The sequence below is a fragment of the Anabrus simplex genome, chromosome 6 (genome assembly GCF_040414725.1).
Source record: "Anabrus simplex isolate iqAnaSimp1 chromosome 6, ASM4041472v1, whole genome shotgun sequence".
Taxonomy (NCBI): Eukaryota; Metazoa; Arthropoda; class Insecta; order Orthoptera; family Tettigoniidae; genus Anabrus; species Anabrus simplex.
In genome coordinates this window covers 125720799-125738462 of record NC_090270.1, presented here as the reverse complement: position 1 = coordinate 125738462, position 17664 = coordinate 125720799, and the positions used below count along the sequence as shown (strand labels likewise).

The 17664-nt window shown below is 39.1% G+C and overlaps 1 protein-coding gene across 1 annotated transcript in view; it reads left to right on the top strand.

Annotated features, from left to right (window-relative positions):
- The window catches only part of LOC136875543 (leucine-rich repeat-containing protein 45), a 143255-nt gene that overhangs the window by 100725 nt on the left and 24866 nt on the right, over nt 1-17664 (top strand). The window contains exon 9 of the mRNA XM_067149094.2: nt 8612-8785. Within this exon, the coding sequence (XP_067005195.2) occupies nt 8612-8785 (174 nt within the window). The remainder of the gene's footprint in view (nt 1-8611; nt 8786-17664) is intronic.

The following is a 17664-nucleotide window of genomic DNA, read 5'->3' as shown; positions in this document are numbered from 1 at the left end:
TCTTTTAATATCAAGAACCAACCACATGTGTCATAATCCTCAAATAATTGTCATGTTTTTAGACTCAAATATTAACACAAATATTGTTAAGTAATAGTATACTACATTTTATATTGTAATAGTAGTTTAACGATCTCTAATCCATTTTACAACACATAGTTTTTAACAGTATTCATAAGTCATTTCCAATCAGGTACCTGATCTATTCCTAAGGTAAAAAATATGGCTGATGATGTCTACTATTGATAGGCGAAACATGTACCATCCAATGTATTCATTTTATGTTAACAATATTGATAACCGAGCTCGATAGCTGCAGTCGCTTAAGTGCGACCAGTATCAAGTAATCGGGAGATAGTGGGTTCGAGCCCCACTGTCGGCAGCCCTGAAGAAGGTTTTCCGTGGTTTCCCATTTTCGCACCAGGCAAATGCCGGGGCTGTACCTTAATTAAGGCCACGGCCGCTTCCTTCTAATTCCTAGGCCTTTCCTATCCCATCGTCGCCATAAGACATATCTGTGTCGGTGCGACGTAAAGCAAATAGGAAAAAAAAAAATTTGATAAGGACAAAGTCCTAATTTTTAAGATTGTATTGTATTGAATAGGTGGGTGAACAATAAAAACATACTAGTGTTATTTAATACAAAGAGCTTTTTGTAGATGTCTGTGGATCATACCTGTGATGTAAACAAGCATGGCGTAACAACAAGCTAGTTGCTCTTGCAGCATTGTTATTTTGGATCATATCTTTTAGTTATTAACCACAGTGGAAAGTGATGATGATGATTTTAATGAATTGTTAAGCAATTTTGAAAGTGAGAGTGATATAGAGAGTGCTGGAAATATTGTAAGTGAGAAAGAAACGGAGCCTCCTTCTAAACAAGGGAAGAAAAACACTATGAATTCAAAAAGGTATTTCATCACTATTTCTGTGGCAGACGGGTGAATTTTCTCCACCAGACTTTCAAGTAACTGTGACAGACTCTGGGAGCCAAGTAGTGTTTGATTCAACTCCAAAATTATTGATTTTTTAAGAACTATTCTGCCAGTGGAGTTGGTACAGCTGGTTGTTGATAAAACAAATTAGTATCACAAACAACTGATGGAAAGCATTGAGCTGTCACCACATTCCAGGTTTAGAAAATATTTGGACTCTTTGAGCGCCAAGGGATGATTTTTCATTCCTCGGCGAACTCACCGAAAGTGCCAGGAATGTATTTTATCCCTCATGCAGACTCGTTTAGAAACCATTGTAGTTCTTTCTTTTCCATTAGATGGTAGCACATATCAGTATATTCTTATCAAGGAAGGTGTCTAGTCTCCAAATTATTTGTTATTTTGTGTGACGAGCATTTGAAAATGTGAAGGCTTTGTCCGCACATCTTGTGCACATGTCAACAGTGATGGTGGACTTACGGGACGACATATTTACAAATATTGATGATCTAGCTGGCTACATACATAGTTTATGGAATGACGATGATTATGCTGAGTCAGAAAGTGAACTGGACTTCATAATAGTGTTTAAAACAATTCTAGTGAAGTTATAGTCAGTGAGAGTGATTCTGAAAACGATTTTGTAAACACCGCCAGTTGCCGAGGTTAGAAATAATTTGGAATGTAACGAAGATTTCCACGGTAATATTGATATTAACAATATCACACATTGCCATTATTCAGTGAAGTTACCCGTGATAGTGATTTACCATACCAACCACCTCATACTTTCCTTGAGTTACCCAGACCGAAACATGCCCCTCCTCATGATGCTGTACCTGTACTTTATATTTTAATTTTTAAGACATATTATCACTCAAAATAACATAATTTTAATCCAGAACGATAGTCAAGAGTCTGTCTACACAAAATACCATCAGTTAGTGTGTCATACTGATTTTTAAAACTACATATTTGCTTTAAAATGTGCATTTTCCATAATTGTATTTTAAAATTTTTAATTCATGATTTATTTTAATTTTAACTATAAATGATTTTAGGTATAAAGTGCCATTAATTCAAGGGAACATTCCCTTTATATAATCGGAAAAAGTTCCACTGAGAATGGGTGTAAATTGAGAGCGTGATGAATTTTTTTTTTCTAGAGAGTTGCAAATCGGACAAAACGAGGGTGGCACTCTACAAATACGCACGACACTGAGAGGGATAAAATATTAACTTATGTACTTCTAAGAAGTTACATGTATTAGTTGCCTACAGATTTTAGGAAATAATTTTATTTTGGGGTCTTTATACTTTGTATAAAGATGATGTACATGTAGCCACAAGAAGTGTAATTTTGTTTTCTCTCAAAATATTATTGAACATAAGTGTAGGATTTTCTATTTGCATTTATATTTATAAAGAACCAACATTTATAAACATTTTAAGCTAATCACCACTCTGATAAGTTAAAAATTGAGGCTTCTACAATTTTGTTTACATACAGATGAAAAAACTCAGCACCGAGATACCAAACAGTCAACTGGTAACTCAGCGCTTAATCTTTAAGTGCAATCTTTAGGTGGAAGAAGATCCTGTGTTACTAAAATATAAGGACAGTGCATTTGAACTTTGTAGATAGAACTCTAGGCATGAAAACTTAATATTTTTAGTTTGTTATCATGAAATTGTTATTATCAGCATTAGAATTGTATGTAAACTTAGAATAAGTGATGTTTTACTACTTAATGTTCTTCAGCTGCTGAAGAACATTATCTCTTATGAGATTGAAACTGGTACTGTGATCGTGTATTTTTAATGTAAATACATACACCAACAGTTGAATTAAGTATTCTATAATTGTGACTGTTATCAATACAGACATGAAAATAATAACTCATGATATACTTTTTTTCTTTAGATTAGTTAACTGCAGTAATGTCCAGTCGATGTACACAACTTCCTATAGCAAGATAGTAAACTTCCTAATGTACCAGATACAGTGAAACCTCGATTCTCCGTTTTTGGAGGGACCTGGGGAAAAAACGTACGATACGGGAAATCGGAAAATCCGGGAACGAATTAAAACCGTCAACAGTTTGACTGTACTTCACAGTAATGAAATATATATATCATTTTATTTACACAAACGCCTGCATTAAATACATTAGTTTAAAAAGTTTATATTTTAAATTCAGTTTTACCGAGAAACTTTGTCACTTTCCCGTGAAACGTCTTTCAGGCCAGCAACTTTCATCAGTCAAGCTCATCGAAAAATATTCTACTTAATAAGTTATCAGAATTATATTGATATCTAAGAAATTTAAAACCACATCTGAGACTCCAGTTTCACTATTGCTGCAAGGAGAGTGTATCGAAGTTATTATGCCGATTGGGAAAACATTATAATACAGTCACTTAAAACGTCTACGGTAGCTACCTCTGTTTGTTTCACCTTGAATAAATCTAACTGGAACAGGTACAGTTATTTACAGTAATCGTTATCTGACGACAGTCTCATGTAAATTAGAAGACTTTGTTTTAATAACCTAAAAAAGAACAATGTAACTTATTTATCAGTAAAGGTTTTCGTGCTGTATTACGAACTTACGGCGCGAAATTTAACTTCGAGTTCACCCATGTTTTAGGCCTCGGTACTTTCCATTAATGATTTTTTTTTTTACTGATAAACAGGCGAGAAATGTGGCTTGCATGATAGGCATAATTACTAGTGCAGTTCACATGAACATACCTGTGGTATTATAGTTAGGAAAGATAGCTGAAAACACGTAAATAAGCATAGGTAGTAACACGTCCAGTCACATAATCAAGTAAGCTTATCACAACGCACAAATACAAAAATGATACCAAAATACATTAAATCCCAGAAGATGTAATGAAACACTCTCGCACTCACAAAAATAAAGTGTCACATCGCACACATATAGGTTACGCACTGCACACACAACACTTAAATTGTCATTTCTTCAGTCACAGAATACAGTAGTCACTTTGTAGTGAAAAAGTCTTTAATCGTCAGTTGTTTTTTGTTTTGTCTTGCCTTAACACGGTACAGTGCTCCCTCAATATTTAAAACGTTCTGTAGTTCGCTGCTGTCTGTGTCATACGCAGTAATATAGTCGCGAATTTTGTCAAAGGCGGCTAATGCTTCTGCAAACGTTGGCAGGGGCTCAATTTCATCTTCGTCCTCCCCCTCGCTCGCGATCTCATGCACGGCGCTTGCACTGGCTGTGGCAGTAGCATCATCACACAGCTGTTCTATGCTCTTTAAGCCAGCTTTACATTTACGAGTAACTCATATACGAGCGCTCGTATACGAGTAGGAAACGCGTTTACATTTATGGTGCTTACTCGTATAAGAGTACAGTTTCCAATATGGCTCCAAGCAGACGAAAACGTCTTGCTATGGCTGGTATCTTGCTGTTGTGTTTTAAAACAAGACAAATGAATGAAGCGAAAAAAGTCAGGAGCTTTTTGGTTAAAGAATCCTTGAAGAAAAGACCCGTTTTTGGAATACAGGAACATTTACTAGTTGATTTATTAAACGAGGGAGGAGATGGTTATAGAGACTTCTTAATGATGGATTTTAGTACATTTGAAATGTTGTACCTTTTGGTAAGTGGACGAAATGACTTTTATAATACCGGTACCGATATGCTAAATACTGGCATATTATTAGTAATTAATTTTTTCTAGGTTGCCCCTCATATCCCCAAAGAAAACACTCAGATGTGAAGTTGTATCAATTCTCAGCTGCAACTGGCAGTGACTCAGATTTTTAGCTACTGGAGATAGCTTCAAATCATTAGAATTCTTGACGCGTATATCAGCCTCAACTATTTCCTTGTTCATTCCAAAAGTTGTTGATTTTCTTTTTAACTAGATCCGTAGTTATGTTTAACTTCATAGGCCTTATTTCTCGCATTGATGTCCCGATATTGAGAACACTTAACATTCCACAGGCACTCCGCTCTGTAGTAGCCTATAAATTAATGAACTCCTCCAGATTTTCACGAGACATCCTGCAGTATTTAGTCTCCGCCATTTTTAAAACAGTCTAACTCGGATGCAAGTCGGAAGCCTCTCTACTTTGATTGCTATTCGTATACGAGCTACGAGTACGTACGAGTCATCGTTTACATTTACGATTTCTTATCCGAGTCAGTCCGAGTAGCCTACTAGTATAAGAGTTACTCGTAAATGTAAAGCCGGCTTTACACCACAAGTGGCGAGCTCACTATCGACAGTAGCGTACGTTTCAAAGTTAACATCTCTCGGCGCGAGCTTCTCCCAGTCCTCACTGAAAAGTTGTTCTTCGCTGCCGGTGTTGGTGTCGTTCGTGTCTCTGCTTTCGCCAAAGCCACATTTATGAAAACAATTTTGAATGGTGGAGGGCGAAACGTGGAACCATGCTGACACAACAAAGTGGATTGCCTGTAGAATACTGAACTTCGTCTTCACTTCTTTCCCGGTGACCAACATACACACAGCCCTTTCCACCAGCTGCTTGCGGTAGTACCCTTTAAAGCACTTTATCACCCCTGCATCCAGAGGCTGAAGGACACTGGTACAGTTCGGGGGATAGAAAATAACTTTCACATTTCGTAAGAAAGAAAGTTCCTGCGGGTGGGCGGCACAGTTATCTACAAACAAAACTATTTTTCTCGCTTGAGCACCCATAGAAGCATCCAGTCCGTGAAGAAAATCCAAAAAAATGTCTGTGGTCATCCAAGCTTTACCGTTCGCGTAGTATCGCACTGGTAACTTCTTCACGTTCTTAAAGCATCTCGGTTTTGCTGCTTTGCCTATGACGATAGGGATACGTTTGTTTGACCCGTCACTGTTACAGCACAACAAAACAGTTATGCGGTCCTTCGCATTTTTGCCTCCATGACAAGATTCTCCTTTAAGAGCCAGCCTGCAATCCGGTAAACAGTTGAAAAATAGGCCAGTTTCATCCGCGTTATAGATGTTCTTCGGTTCGTATCCTTCAAGCAGCTCTGGGAGATTTTTCTCCCAATCTTCCACAGCCGAACCATCAACTGCAGCACTCTCGCCGGCGAGCTTTTTATACACCAGTCCGTGACGCTCCTTAAACCGGAAAATCCATCCATTTGAAGCGGAAAAATTTTTGATACCCATTCTTGCAGCGATGCTTCGAGCTTTTACGCACAAAATGTTACCATCCACAGGAATTCTCGACGCCCGAGCTTGCTGATACCAAGAAAAGAGAACTGCTTCCATTTTAGAATATCTCGATTCCTTCCCCGTTTTTCTATTCTTTGCGGAGGATCCACATTTTTTTACTTGTTCACGTATCTCTTGTTTTTTCCCTATTATTGTATTCAGTGTCAAAGCAGGTAAGCCTAAACGTTTCGCGATGTCAACTTTTTTTTTCTGTTGGATTTCTTTCAACTTCCTCTATAATCTGAAGTTTTTCTTGCAGGGTTTTCACATGCTTTACAGGTCGCACCATTTCAATACTGTACTGTGTAAGCAAACCGAAACTCGACTGCGTAAATTGTTGGTTTTCACCAGCTAGTAACACAGCCAACTGAACGAAACATTCAACAGAAAGCTCTTAACAAAGCGCAAGTTGGCAGAGGCCTTCATTGTTAGCCTGGTACAGAATGTTCCGTAAGTATGATCGCGCAAGATATCCGACAAAATTAAAATACGCTAGACTCGCAAATTCGATTCCTGCCGTCCATTCTCGAAATCTTGAAAAACGCTTGATCGAGGATTTAGCGTTGATGGGACTGAAATTTCTGGACGGTTGATGCGGGAAATCGTTTCTTCGAGGAACGGATAACGCGGGATTTTTAATACAGGTTTTAAATGGGATGCTCGCGGGACCATGTAATTTGAATGAATGTTACGAGAAAACGTAGTTTCGGGGAACGGATAATCGAGGTTTCACTGTAATGTTAATCCATTTGCTATGATCTTCCTGATTGAGTGATGATAGACGTTCCTTTAGAAGTTCTCCATGATGACAAGATCCCAGAACAGGCGCAAAGGTTTCAAACTTGTTTCAATGTCTACAACAGGATCCGTCCTAGGATCTGCCTGAAAGAACTTGTATAAGTATGACATTTGCTATCATTTTGACAGTATCTCGCCACTTTGAAGATGTGAGGCCTCTTTTGTCGAATAATCATTGATTGCCGGGTGTATATTCTTGGTATAATTCTATCCTTTTTCCTTTTTTGGGAAGTTCACACGATTTCTTGTATTCACGATTTCTCAATTCCTTGTGAGCTGCGTAATTTTTTTATAAATGGGCCTAGGAATGAAGGAAATATAAATTAATATGTAGAAAATGAAAGAATCATACATATTTTATGTTAAATTATCTCAAACAGACTTTATAGTAATGTACACTCATTTATATATCCTTTTCAATGCTGATGATGGGTCAAAGAGCCAAAACATGCACATTAAAAGATATAATATGATAATTAAGTAATCTATAAGATTACATTAGGTATATAGTATTGAATGGGTTAGGAATTTTATATTTTAATTTAGATATGCATGTTCAACACAGTTCATGACCATAGAATATGCCGGCCACATCATTCACAGTATTCTGTACTTCTCAAGGAACTGATTGACCAATCTGGCTTGATGGCCACGAGCATTGTCATCCTCCAGTGTAAAGCCCTTGTCCATGTTAGCAGCAATTTTTTAAATTACAGGTTGGAGTCATGTTATCCTGGGTAAAAGAGACTTACGTCCACCCAACGTGATCCCACCCCAAAATATGACAGAACCCTCTTGTTGTCATTCCAGCTCTCATTGGATTGTCTCCAGACAATAACACTCCAGTTGTGGAATCCTCATCAGAAAAGAGCATATGTTTCCACTGTTCGTGTTGCCATGGACTATGAGCTGTTGCCCACCTCACACGAACTTCCCGATGGTGTAGTTTAAGAGGAGCTTTTGGCACACTCCTCCATCATACATCCAATTTTACACACATTATTGTTTATGGCAATACTTTATAGCATTAAATTTTTGCTTTGGTATAGAAATATACTAAAATGTTCCATTTCCTATCTGATGTTTTTTTCATTTTTGTACCCAACATTTGAACCATTACAAATATTCATCATCTTGAACAGTTTTCAGCTTTGGCTCGGTCTGTTATTGATTCTGGGGTAAAATTTTATGACCATAGGTCCTTGCTGATTCCAGACCCCCACCCAGGATATAAAAGGCCACTCCTAAAGGGGAGAACAGGTAACCTTATTGCTACCCTTATGCCCTTAACATAACCATTAATAAATAATATTTTTACCAAGAATATACATAGATGAAACTAAAAAAAAAAAAAGGGAAAGCCATGAACGCAACGGGACTAGTGATTCGTTGATTATCAGATCTGAGTGCTGCCCACTGAGCCACATGCTTGCTTATCACTTGGAATTTGTCAAAGCTGATTTTCATGATAATGCTTGAGATATCTGGTCCAATGGCTTTGGAACATTCATATTTGAGAGGGTGGGTAAAAATAAATCCGTGACTGTTTACCCAAAGGTTCTCTTGTCACAAGAATGCATAAGTTGATTTTACATGAAAAATAGCTGTAGGGTATAGTAATCCAATTGTAAAAATAACTCTTCTCTGTGATGTTCTCTTTGTTGTAGTCTTGTCGGACAACCCAGTTGGAAGAGAAGTTATCTGCCCTACGAGAAGAGAAAGTTTCCTTAGAGAAGCAGCTAGCTGTAGCACATGCCTCAGTGCTGCAGGTACAGCAACAGAACAACTCGCTCATTGCAGAGATGGCTGAACCTCAAAGGAAGCTCTCACAAATTCATGAGGTGTGTATATGCATTGTATTTTATTAGTGTGAGAGCATTAAAAAACAAAGTGAAAGAAGACATACTTTTGAATCCCTGTGAATGGGCTATCAGTATCTCTACTTGAGGGTTTGAATTAGAAGAGAGAAAGATTTTTCAGCGTCTCATGTTCCTAGCTTCAAAAATAACCTGTGAGAAAGAGTATTCCCATATTAAACTAATAAATGAAGGGAGTCTTAATACGCTCACAGATCGTCTGTGATTGTCAGAAGCCAACCTCAATGGTGCTGTTGATGAATCATCATCATCATCATCATCATCATCATCATCATTCTCTTTTCAAGATGCGGATTTGAGCCCAGTGGGGTCAAAGTCATTTGTGGGTGTTTGCTTCTGGCTCATTTAAGAACTACGGGACAAAATTCCATCACACTCTCCTTTCAAGTCCATAGTAGCAGTCAAAGGGACATAGATCAAATAAGATTAATGAAAAGTGATGGACTTCTTTAAGGATTTTAAGCCAAGTTGATTTTGTAAATATGTTGACGGTTTAACTAATTCTTCTCCCACAGTCAATCAGCTGTCATACAACACATTTGACACAGCAGTTTTATGGACCCCATGATGGACTCTTGATTGTAATGTGGACCATGAAATGAAAATCCATTTGCACAGAAGGCTGATTGATGGCTTTTTTTAACCAGATAATATGAGGGTGTTATCCCCTTCCAGAAACCAATTTGAACACTGTTTTTGGAGGTGGTTTTTAATGGCTTTTTCATGACAACATCAAGCAGTTGTAGATTTGAAGTCATACCTCCAGGTATTACAGCAAGGTCTCTCATTTGTACACCAAGTTTATTCTTCGCTTCAGGAGTTAGATGTTCCTTAAAAATATTCAAAACTAGCATGACTCTCTTAGTAAGCAGGGCACCTGGTCTCTGATTCTGGAAGAAGAAATACAGTAAATCCTGGTAAAATGCTCTTCAAGAGATTACACATTAACCACATATTAACTGGGACCATGTATTAACAGAAAGACAATCAAATACACACAGCATAACAGATACAAAAATTTTTGTTGTCGTCTGAGTCGTAAGTCCATAGACTAGTTTGATGCAGCCCTCCATCCGTCCCTATCCTGGGTAATGTTTTCATTTCTATGTAATTACTATATCCTACATTACTCTGTTTGTCATATTCATACCTCTGTCTACCCCTACCATTTTTACCACCTACACTTACCTCAAAAACCAACTGAACAGGTCCTAGGTGTATTAAGATGTGTCCTATCGTTCTATCTCTTCTTCTGGTCATATTTCACCAAATAATTCTCCTCTCATCAGTTTAGTACCTCTTCATTTGTAAGTCGATCTACCCATCTCACCTTCAGCACTGTTCTTTAACACCAAATTTCAAACAGCTTCTATTCTCTTTCTTTCTTTCTTTCTTTCTTTCTGAGGTAGTTTTTGTCCATGTTTCACTTCCATACAATGTCATGCTCCAGATGAAAGTTTTTAGAAACATTTTTTAAATTCCTATATCAGTGTTCAAAGTGAGCAAATTTATTTTCTTAATAAAGGCCTTCCTTACTTGTGCTCATCTGTATTTTATGTCCTCTTTACTTCTGCCATCATTAATTATTCTGCTACCCAAGTAACAATATTGATCTACTTCCTTTAAGACTTCATTTCCTAATTTAATATTTCCTCCATTACTTGACTTCGTTTGACTGCTCTCCATTACTTTTGTTTTGGATTTGTTTTTTCATTTTGTATTGCTTCTCCAGTACTGTGTCCAACCCATTTAGCAATTTTTCCACATCTTCTGCACACTCAGATAAAATAACAATATCATAGGGAAATCTCAGAGTTTTGATTTTCTCATCTTGGATTGTGATTCCTTTTCCGAATTCCTCTTTGATTTTCTTTACTGCCTGTTCAGTATAAAAATTGAAAAGGAGTGGGGACAAACTGCAGGCTTGTCTCACTTCTTTCTGGATTTCTGCTTCTTTTTCATAGCCTTTGATTGTTATCATTGCAGTCGGATGTTTGTACAGATTGTAGATAATTCTTCTTTCTTGGTATCTGATTCCAATCACCTTCAGAATCCAAAATACCTTGGTCCAATCAACATAATCGAATGTTTTTCATAGATCTACAAATGTCATATATGTGGGCTTGTATTTCTTAATTTGATCCTCCAGGATCACACATAAAGTCAGGATTGTTTCACATGTTCCTACATTTCTTCTGAAGCCAAACCAATCTTCTCCCAACTCAGCTTCAACTTGTCTTTCCATTTTCCTGTAAATAACTGGAGTTAAAATTTTTCAAATATGAGATACTAAACTACCGTATTTCACGGCATAATCGTCGCCACCGCGTAATCGTCGCATCCTTTATTTTCAGTACAAAAATCGGACTTTAAACCTTTAATTACATAATCGTCGCACGTCCAAATTTTGTTCACTAATCTGGTTAAAAGGTAAATGGAACTGCAACGTAAGTTGCACATGAATGCGCAATTTAAATACGCATATGGTTTATGGGCAATTTGGCAACACAGTCACGTTTGCGACATGTTGCACAACGTATAAATAATACCGGTATATGTACGACGCATGGCTTACCGGTAGACTATCGGCAGTTTGACAACGTGGTCGCGAGACAGTGTACTATTTATTCACCACCTACATATTATGAGTTCCCATTTGAAATACGTAAGGCTGTAAGTTATCGCTTATCGGCAACGTCACCAGGAAATACCGGCTAGGTAGGTTGAATGGACCTCGAACCAGCCCTCAGATACAGGTAAAATTCCCTGACCCGGCCGTGAATTGAACCCGAGGCCTCCGTGTAAGAGGCAAGCACGCTACCCCTACACCATGGGGCCGGCTCCTGTGTTATTGCGCACGAAGTGAAATCCAAGACGATAACGCAGATTTCCACGGAATTATTCAGCAGAATTATTTACGATGTCTCAGTTGTCATCGCTAGACTCTTATCTTACTACTACATCATAAGTGTCCGGGCATGGGATGAAAACTTTTATCCATGCAGTCAAGATAATTATTATCCAATGCTATTAAAGTTTTATTTTATAAACTCGTCAGTAATGTAATGTAAAATCATCAATAACTGGGAAGAAATATTAACCTAATTATCGTATGTTTAAAAGAAATTGAAAAAAATGAATGTTTGTTACTGACGTCTCGGAATACAGTCAACTATACAGTAGATTTACACCGCGCTAGCTAGAGCTCCGGTTTGCGAGCTTTGCGCAAGCGCAGTAGTGTAAAATTTTCCAGCCAGCTCATTCTTGGTTGCCAGCGTTTCGCCCTCGTGTGCTAGGGTGGGCTCATCAGTTAGTACCTAGCACACCTACCAATACGCTGGCTAGTGCATACCGTGGAGGCCACTGCGTAGGCTAACTGGAGCCACCGGCAGTGCCAATGCACTAAGAGACTTTGTCTCATCACTAAAAATTGATGCCTACTTGGCCATCAGATGATATAGATGTTGATTCCCATAGGAAATCTGAAATATTTGTCCTGAATGAGCAAATTTATAATACCAATATAAATGGTCCGTTATTGGACATTATAAATTTTCCAGCCAGCTCATTCTTGGTTGCCAGCGTTTCGCCCTCGTGTGCTAGGGTGGGCTCATCAGTTGGTACCTAGCACACCTACCAATACGCTGGCTAGTGCATACCGTGGAGGCCACTGCGTAGGCTAACGGGAGCCACCGGCAGTGCCAATGCACTAAGAGACTTTGTCTCATCACTAAAAATTGATGCCTACTTGGCCATCAGATGATATAGATGTTGATTCCCATAGGGAATCTGAAATATTTGTCCTGAATGAGCAAATTTATAATACCAATATAAATGGTCCGTTATTGGACATTATAAATTTTCCAGCCAGCTCATTCTTGGTTGCCAGCGTTTCGCCCTCGTGTGCTAGGGTGGGCTCATCAGTTGGTACCTAGCACACCTACCAATACGCTGGCTAGTGCATACCGTGGAGGCCACTGCGTAGGCTAACTGGAGCCACCGGCAGTGCCAATGCACTAAGAGACTTTGTCTCATCACTAAAAATTGATGCCTACTTGGCCATCAGATGATATAGATGTTGATTCCCATAGGGAATCTGAAATATTTGTCCTGAATGAGCAAATTTATAATACCAATATAAATGGTCCGTTATTGGACATTATAAATTTTCCAGCCAGCTCATTCTTGGTTGCCAGCGTTTCGCCCTCGTATGCTAGGGTGGGCTCATCAGTTGATACCTAGCACACCTACCAATACGCTGGCTAGTGCATACCGTGGAGGCCACTGCGTAGGCTAACTGGAGCCACCGGCAGTGCCAGTGCACTAAGAGACTTTGTCTCATCACTAAAAATTGATGCCTACTTGGCCATCAGATGATATAGATGTTGATTCCCATAGGGAATCTGAAATATTTGTCCTGAATGAGCAAATTTATAATACCAATATAAATGGTCCGTTATTGGACATTATAAATTTTCCAGCCAGCTCATTCTTGGTTGCCAGCGTTTCGCCCTCGTGTGCTAGGGTGGGCTCATCAGTTGGTACCTAGCACACCTACCAATACGCTGGCTAGTGCATACCGTGGAGGCCACTGCGTAGGCTAACTGGAGCCACCGGCAGTGCCAATGCACTAAGAGACTTTGTCTCATCACTAAAAATTGATGCCTACTTGGCCATCAGATGATGGCCAACGGACCATTTATATTGGTATTATAAATTTGCTCATTCAGGACAAATATTTCAGATTCCCTATGGGAATCAACATCTATATCATCTGATGGCCAAGTAGGCATCAATTTTTAGTGATGAGACAAAGTCTCTTAGTGCATTGGCACTGCCGGTGGCTCCAGTTAGCCTACGCAGTGGCCTCCACGGTATGCACTAGCCAGCGTATTGGTAGGTGTGCTAGGTACCAACTGATGAGCCCACCCTAGCACACGAGGGCGAAACGCTGGCAACCAAGAATGAGCTGGCTGGAAAATTTATAATGTCCAATAACGGACCATTTATATTGGTATTATAAATTTGCTCATTCAGGACAAATATTTCAGATTCCCTATGGGAATCAACATCTATATCAGCGCAGTAGTGTGTCGCAACCAACGAGCTAAATTGATAAATTGTTGCATGCTTCCTTGCTGCCTAACAGTATTGGCTGCTCTGGAATGGACAGATCACAGATGCATTTATTTGTTTCAGATTTACGTGATTACTGTAGACATGTGTGCGTGAGAATTTAAGTTTTTAATTTGTGTTTTGGGTGTTTCCAGAAATAATTTGTTTTAATAGTGAACAATTACGGAAAGTCATTTATATCGCAAAACATTAACGTGTGAAGCATTTATAAGCGATTATGGGTAAATATAGAAACTATTCTGCGGGCTTCAAGCTAAGCGTAATTGCCTTCGCTGAACAGCACGGGAACAGAGCTGCAGAAAGAAAATTTTCTGTGAGTGAAAAGTTGGTGCGTGACTGGCGGAAAGTAAAAAAACAAGCTAAAAAAGCACAAACCCTTTTAGACGCGCGTTTAGAGGTCCTAAAACAGGGAAGTTTCCTATAATTGACGAAGAAGTGTTTAGGTACGTCAGTGAAATACGTAACATTGGCTGCAGTGTATCATATGAAATGTTGCAAATTAAGGGACAGGGGGTAGCGCGCAAACACAACATACCGGTAACTCAGTTTAAGGCGACTCGTGGGTGGATTAAGGGGTTCATGCGACGACACAATCTGTCAGTGCGAAGGAGAACAACACTAAGCCAAAAGTTGCCTGCTGATTACACGGACAAGATTGTAAATGTTCACCGATTTGTCATACGTTTGCGCAAGGAAACTTCGTACTTGCTTTCTCAAATCGGTAATGCCGATCGGACTCCAATCTTTTTTGATATGCCTCGCAACAGCACTATTGCGCTAAAAGGATCACGGAGTGTATTAATGAAAACCAGCGGTAGTGAGAAGTTGCGATGCACGGCAATGCTAGCCATTACAGCTGACGGGAGAAAGTTGCCGCCTTACATCATTTTCAAGAGGAAAACGATGCCTAAGAATATACAGTTTCCCCGTGGAATTCATGTACGAGTGCAACCAAAGGGTTGGATGGACGTAGAACTCATGCTGGACTGGGTTAAAACTGTGTGGAATAGAAGACCTGGTGCACTACTAAAACAACCAGCTCTGCTTGTTTTAGATAGTTTCCGAGGTCACCTCGTGAACAAAGTGAAGCAAATTCTCACTACAAATAAGACACGACAGATAGTCATTCCTGGTGGCCTAACATCTGCTTTGCAGCCTCTAGACGTACGGTATGTGTTAATAAACCCTTTAAAGACCACTTACATCGATTTTACAACGAGTGGATGATGAGCGGCGATCAGCAATTGACGCCCGCCGGAAATATCAGGCGTCCACCCTTGGACTTGTTATGCTCGTGGGTGAAGAAGAGTTGGGATCTTATACCACCTGAACTAGTCTCCAAGAGCTTCAAAAGGACTGGGATTTCGAATGCACTAGACGGTTCCGAAGATGACGCAGTGTGGCGGGGAGACGAAGAATCTGATACTGGTATTAACAGAGGCGAGGACGGCGCATCAGATAGCGAAACCTGCGATAGCGACACCGAAGATTTGGAATAAATTGCGTACCGGTAAGTCCGCATTTCACAACAAAGCGATAATTTTTTGCAAGTGTAATATTTTAACTTTAATACTCAAATTAATGACAAATTAACTTAATACGTTCATTTTTAATTTCAGATTGGAAAAACGTTCGCCGAATTGTTGCGAAAAATTATGAATTTTGTATTAGACTATTTTAATTATTTTGATGTATAAATGCGAGTATTACGTGCATCTTAAATTTGTATCAAATACAATTTAGTTATAAATACATTTTTTGAGTAATACAAATACTGGTATTAAATATGCATCGTATAATGGTCGCACCCTACAATTTTTTTCGAAAATTTTGGTATAAAAAGGGCGACGATTATGCCGTGAAATACGGTAGTTTTCATACTTTCAGCATCTCCTTTCTAGGGAAAAGGTATAATAGCATTCTGTCTAAAATCAGATGGCACTTCTCCTGTATCATACATCTTACGTACGCCTCACCATGCTGGCTTCTCCTAAGTCATTCAATAATTCTGAGGGTATGTCAACAATTCCAGGGGCCTCATTTCATCGATATCAACAGCCTCTTCTTTTCCAAAACCTTATCATCTACTTCTTTCCTATGATACAATTGTTGAATATGTTTTGGCCATCTTTCTGCCTTGTCTTCCTTTCCTGGAAGTGGTTTTCCATCTGAGCTCTTAATATTCATACCTCTAGTTTTCCATGATTTTCGGTTATGCAGCATCTATCTCTCCTACAACCATGCAACCTTCAACATCCTTGCAACCTTCAACATCCTTGCACTTCTCTTTCAGCCATTCTTCCTTAGCTACCCCGCACTTTCTATATACCTCATTCTTTAATCGCCTGTATTCTTTTCTGCCCTCCTAATTTTTTGCATTCTTGTATTTTTGCCATTCGTCAAACAGGTCTCCTGAGTTCTCTGCTTGTCTTACTTGGTCTTACCTTTTTTTTCTAACATGTCTCCAGGTCTCGTCCATGTATACAGCCATCGTTTGTGGTGTTTGAACCTAGTATTAGTAAGGACTAAATTCTGATCAGCTCAGAATTCAACCAGCCGACTTTCTATTTCGTTCCTTTGACCCAGTCCAAATTCTTCTACGGCATTACCTTCTCTTCCTTGGCCTACCACTGCATTCCAGTCTCCCATCACAATTAGTTTCTCTTCTTCTTTTACATATATTCTTCCGATTTCTTCTTCATCTGCATCTGCTGTACTAGTTGACATATAGACATGCACTATTGTGGTGGGCATTGGTTTGATGTCTGTCTTGACTACAATAATTCGTTCACATTTCTGGTCATAATAACTTACCCAGTGCCCTATTTTCCTATTTTCTCATTCATTATTACACCAGCTCCTGCATTTCCCATGTTGTGTTGACAATTCTGTAGTCACCTGAACAAATATCCTGTTCTTCCTGTGAACATACTTCACTACTAACTACATCTAACTTTAGTCTGTCCATTTCCCTCTTCCGAATCACTAACCTATCAGATTCTCCAATCTACCACAATGACTCAAACTTCTAACATTTCACACTCTAACTCGCAGAATGTCAGTATTCATCTTCCTGATGATTGCACCTGAATGTGTTAGGAGTAAATGATATTCGGGTAAGAGGAGATAACGAGGAAGAGATAGGAGATTATAAAGTGTATTTGATGGGTGTTAAAAAGTGAAGGGCAGCTGTGAGCTCGCATCCAGGAGGTAGTGGGTTCGAATCCCACTGTCGGCAGCCCTGAAGATGGTTTTCCGTGGTTACCAATTTTCACACCAGGCAAATGCTGGGGCTGTACCTTAATTAAGACCATGGCCGCTTCCTTCCCATTCCTAGGCCTTTCCTCTCCCATCATCGCCATAAGACCCATCTGTGTCGCTGCGACGTAAAGCCACTAGCATAAAAAATAAAAAAAAAGAAAGAAAGAAAGAAAGAAAGAAAGAAGCTCTAGAGAAAGCATATGAGAGAGGGAAAAGATGTTAGCCATACTGGAGGACTATGTGATTAAGGGTAGATTAATAAAATCAGTCAAAGGTATGTATGTTGACAATTGGGCTGCAGTGAGAATTGATGGCAGAATGAGTTCTTGGTTCAGGGTATTACAGGGGTTAGACAAGGTTGTACTCTTTCACCTTTGTTGTTCATAGTTTACATGGATCATCTGCTGAGAGATATATAAAGTGGCGGGGAGGGATTCAGTTGGGTG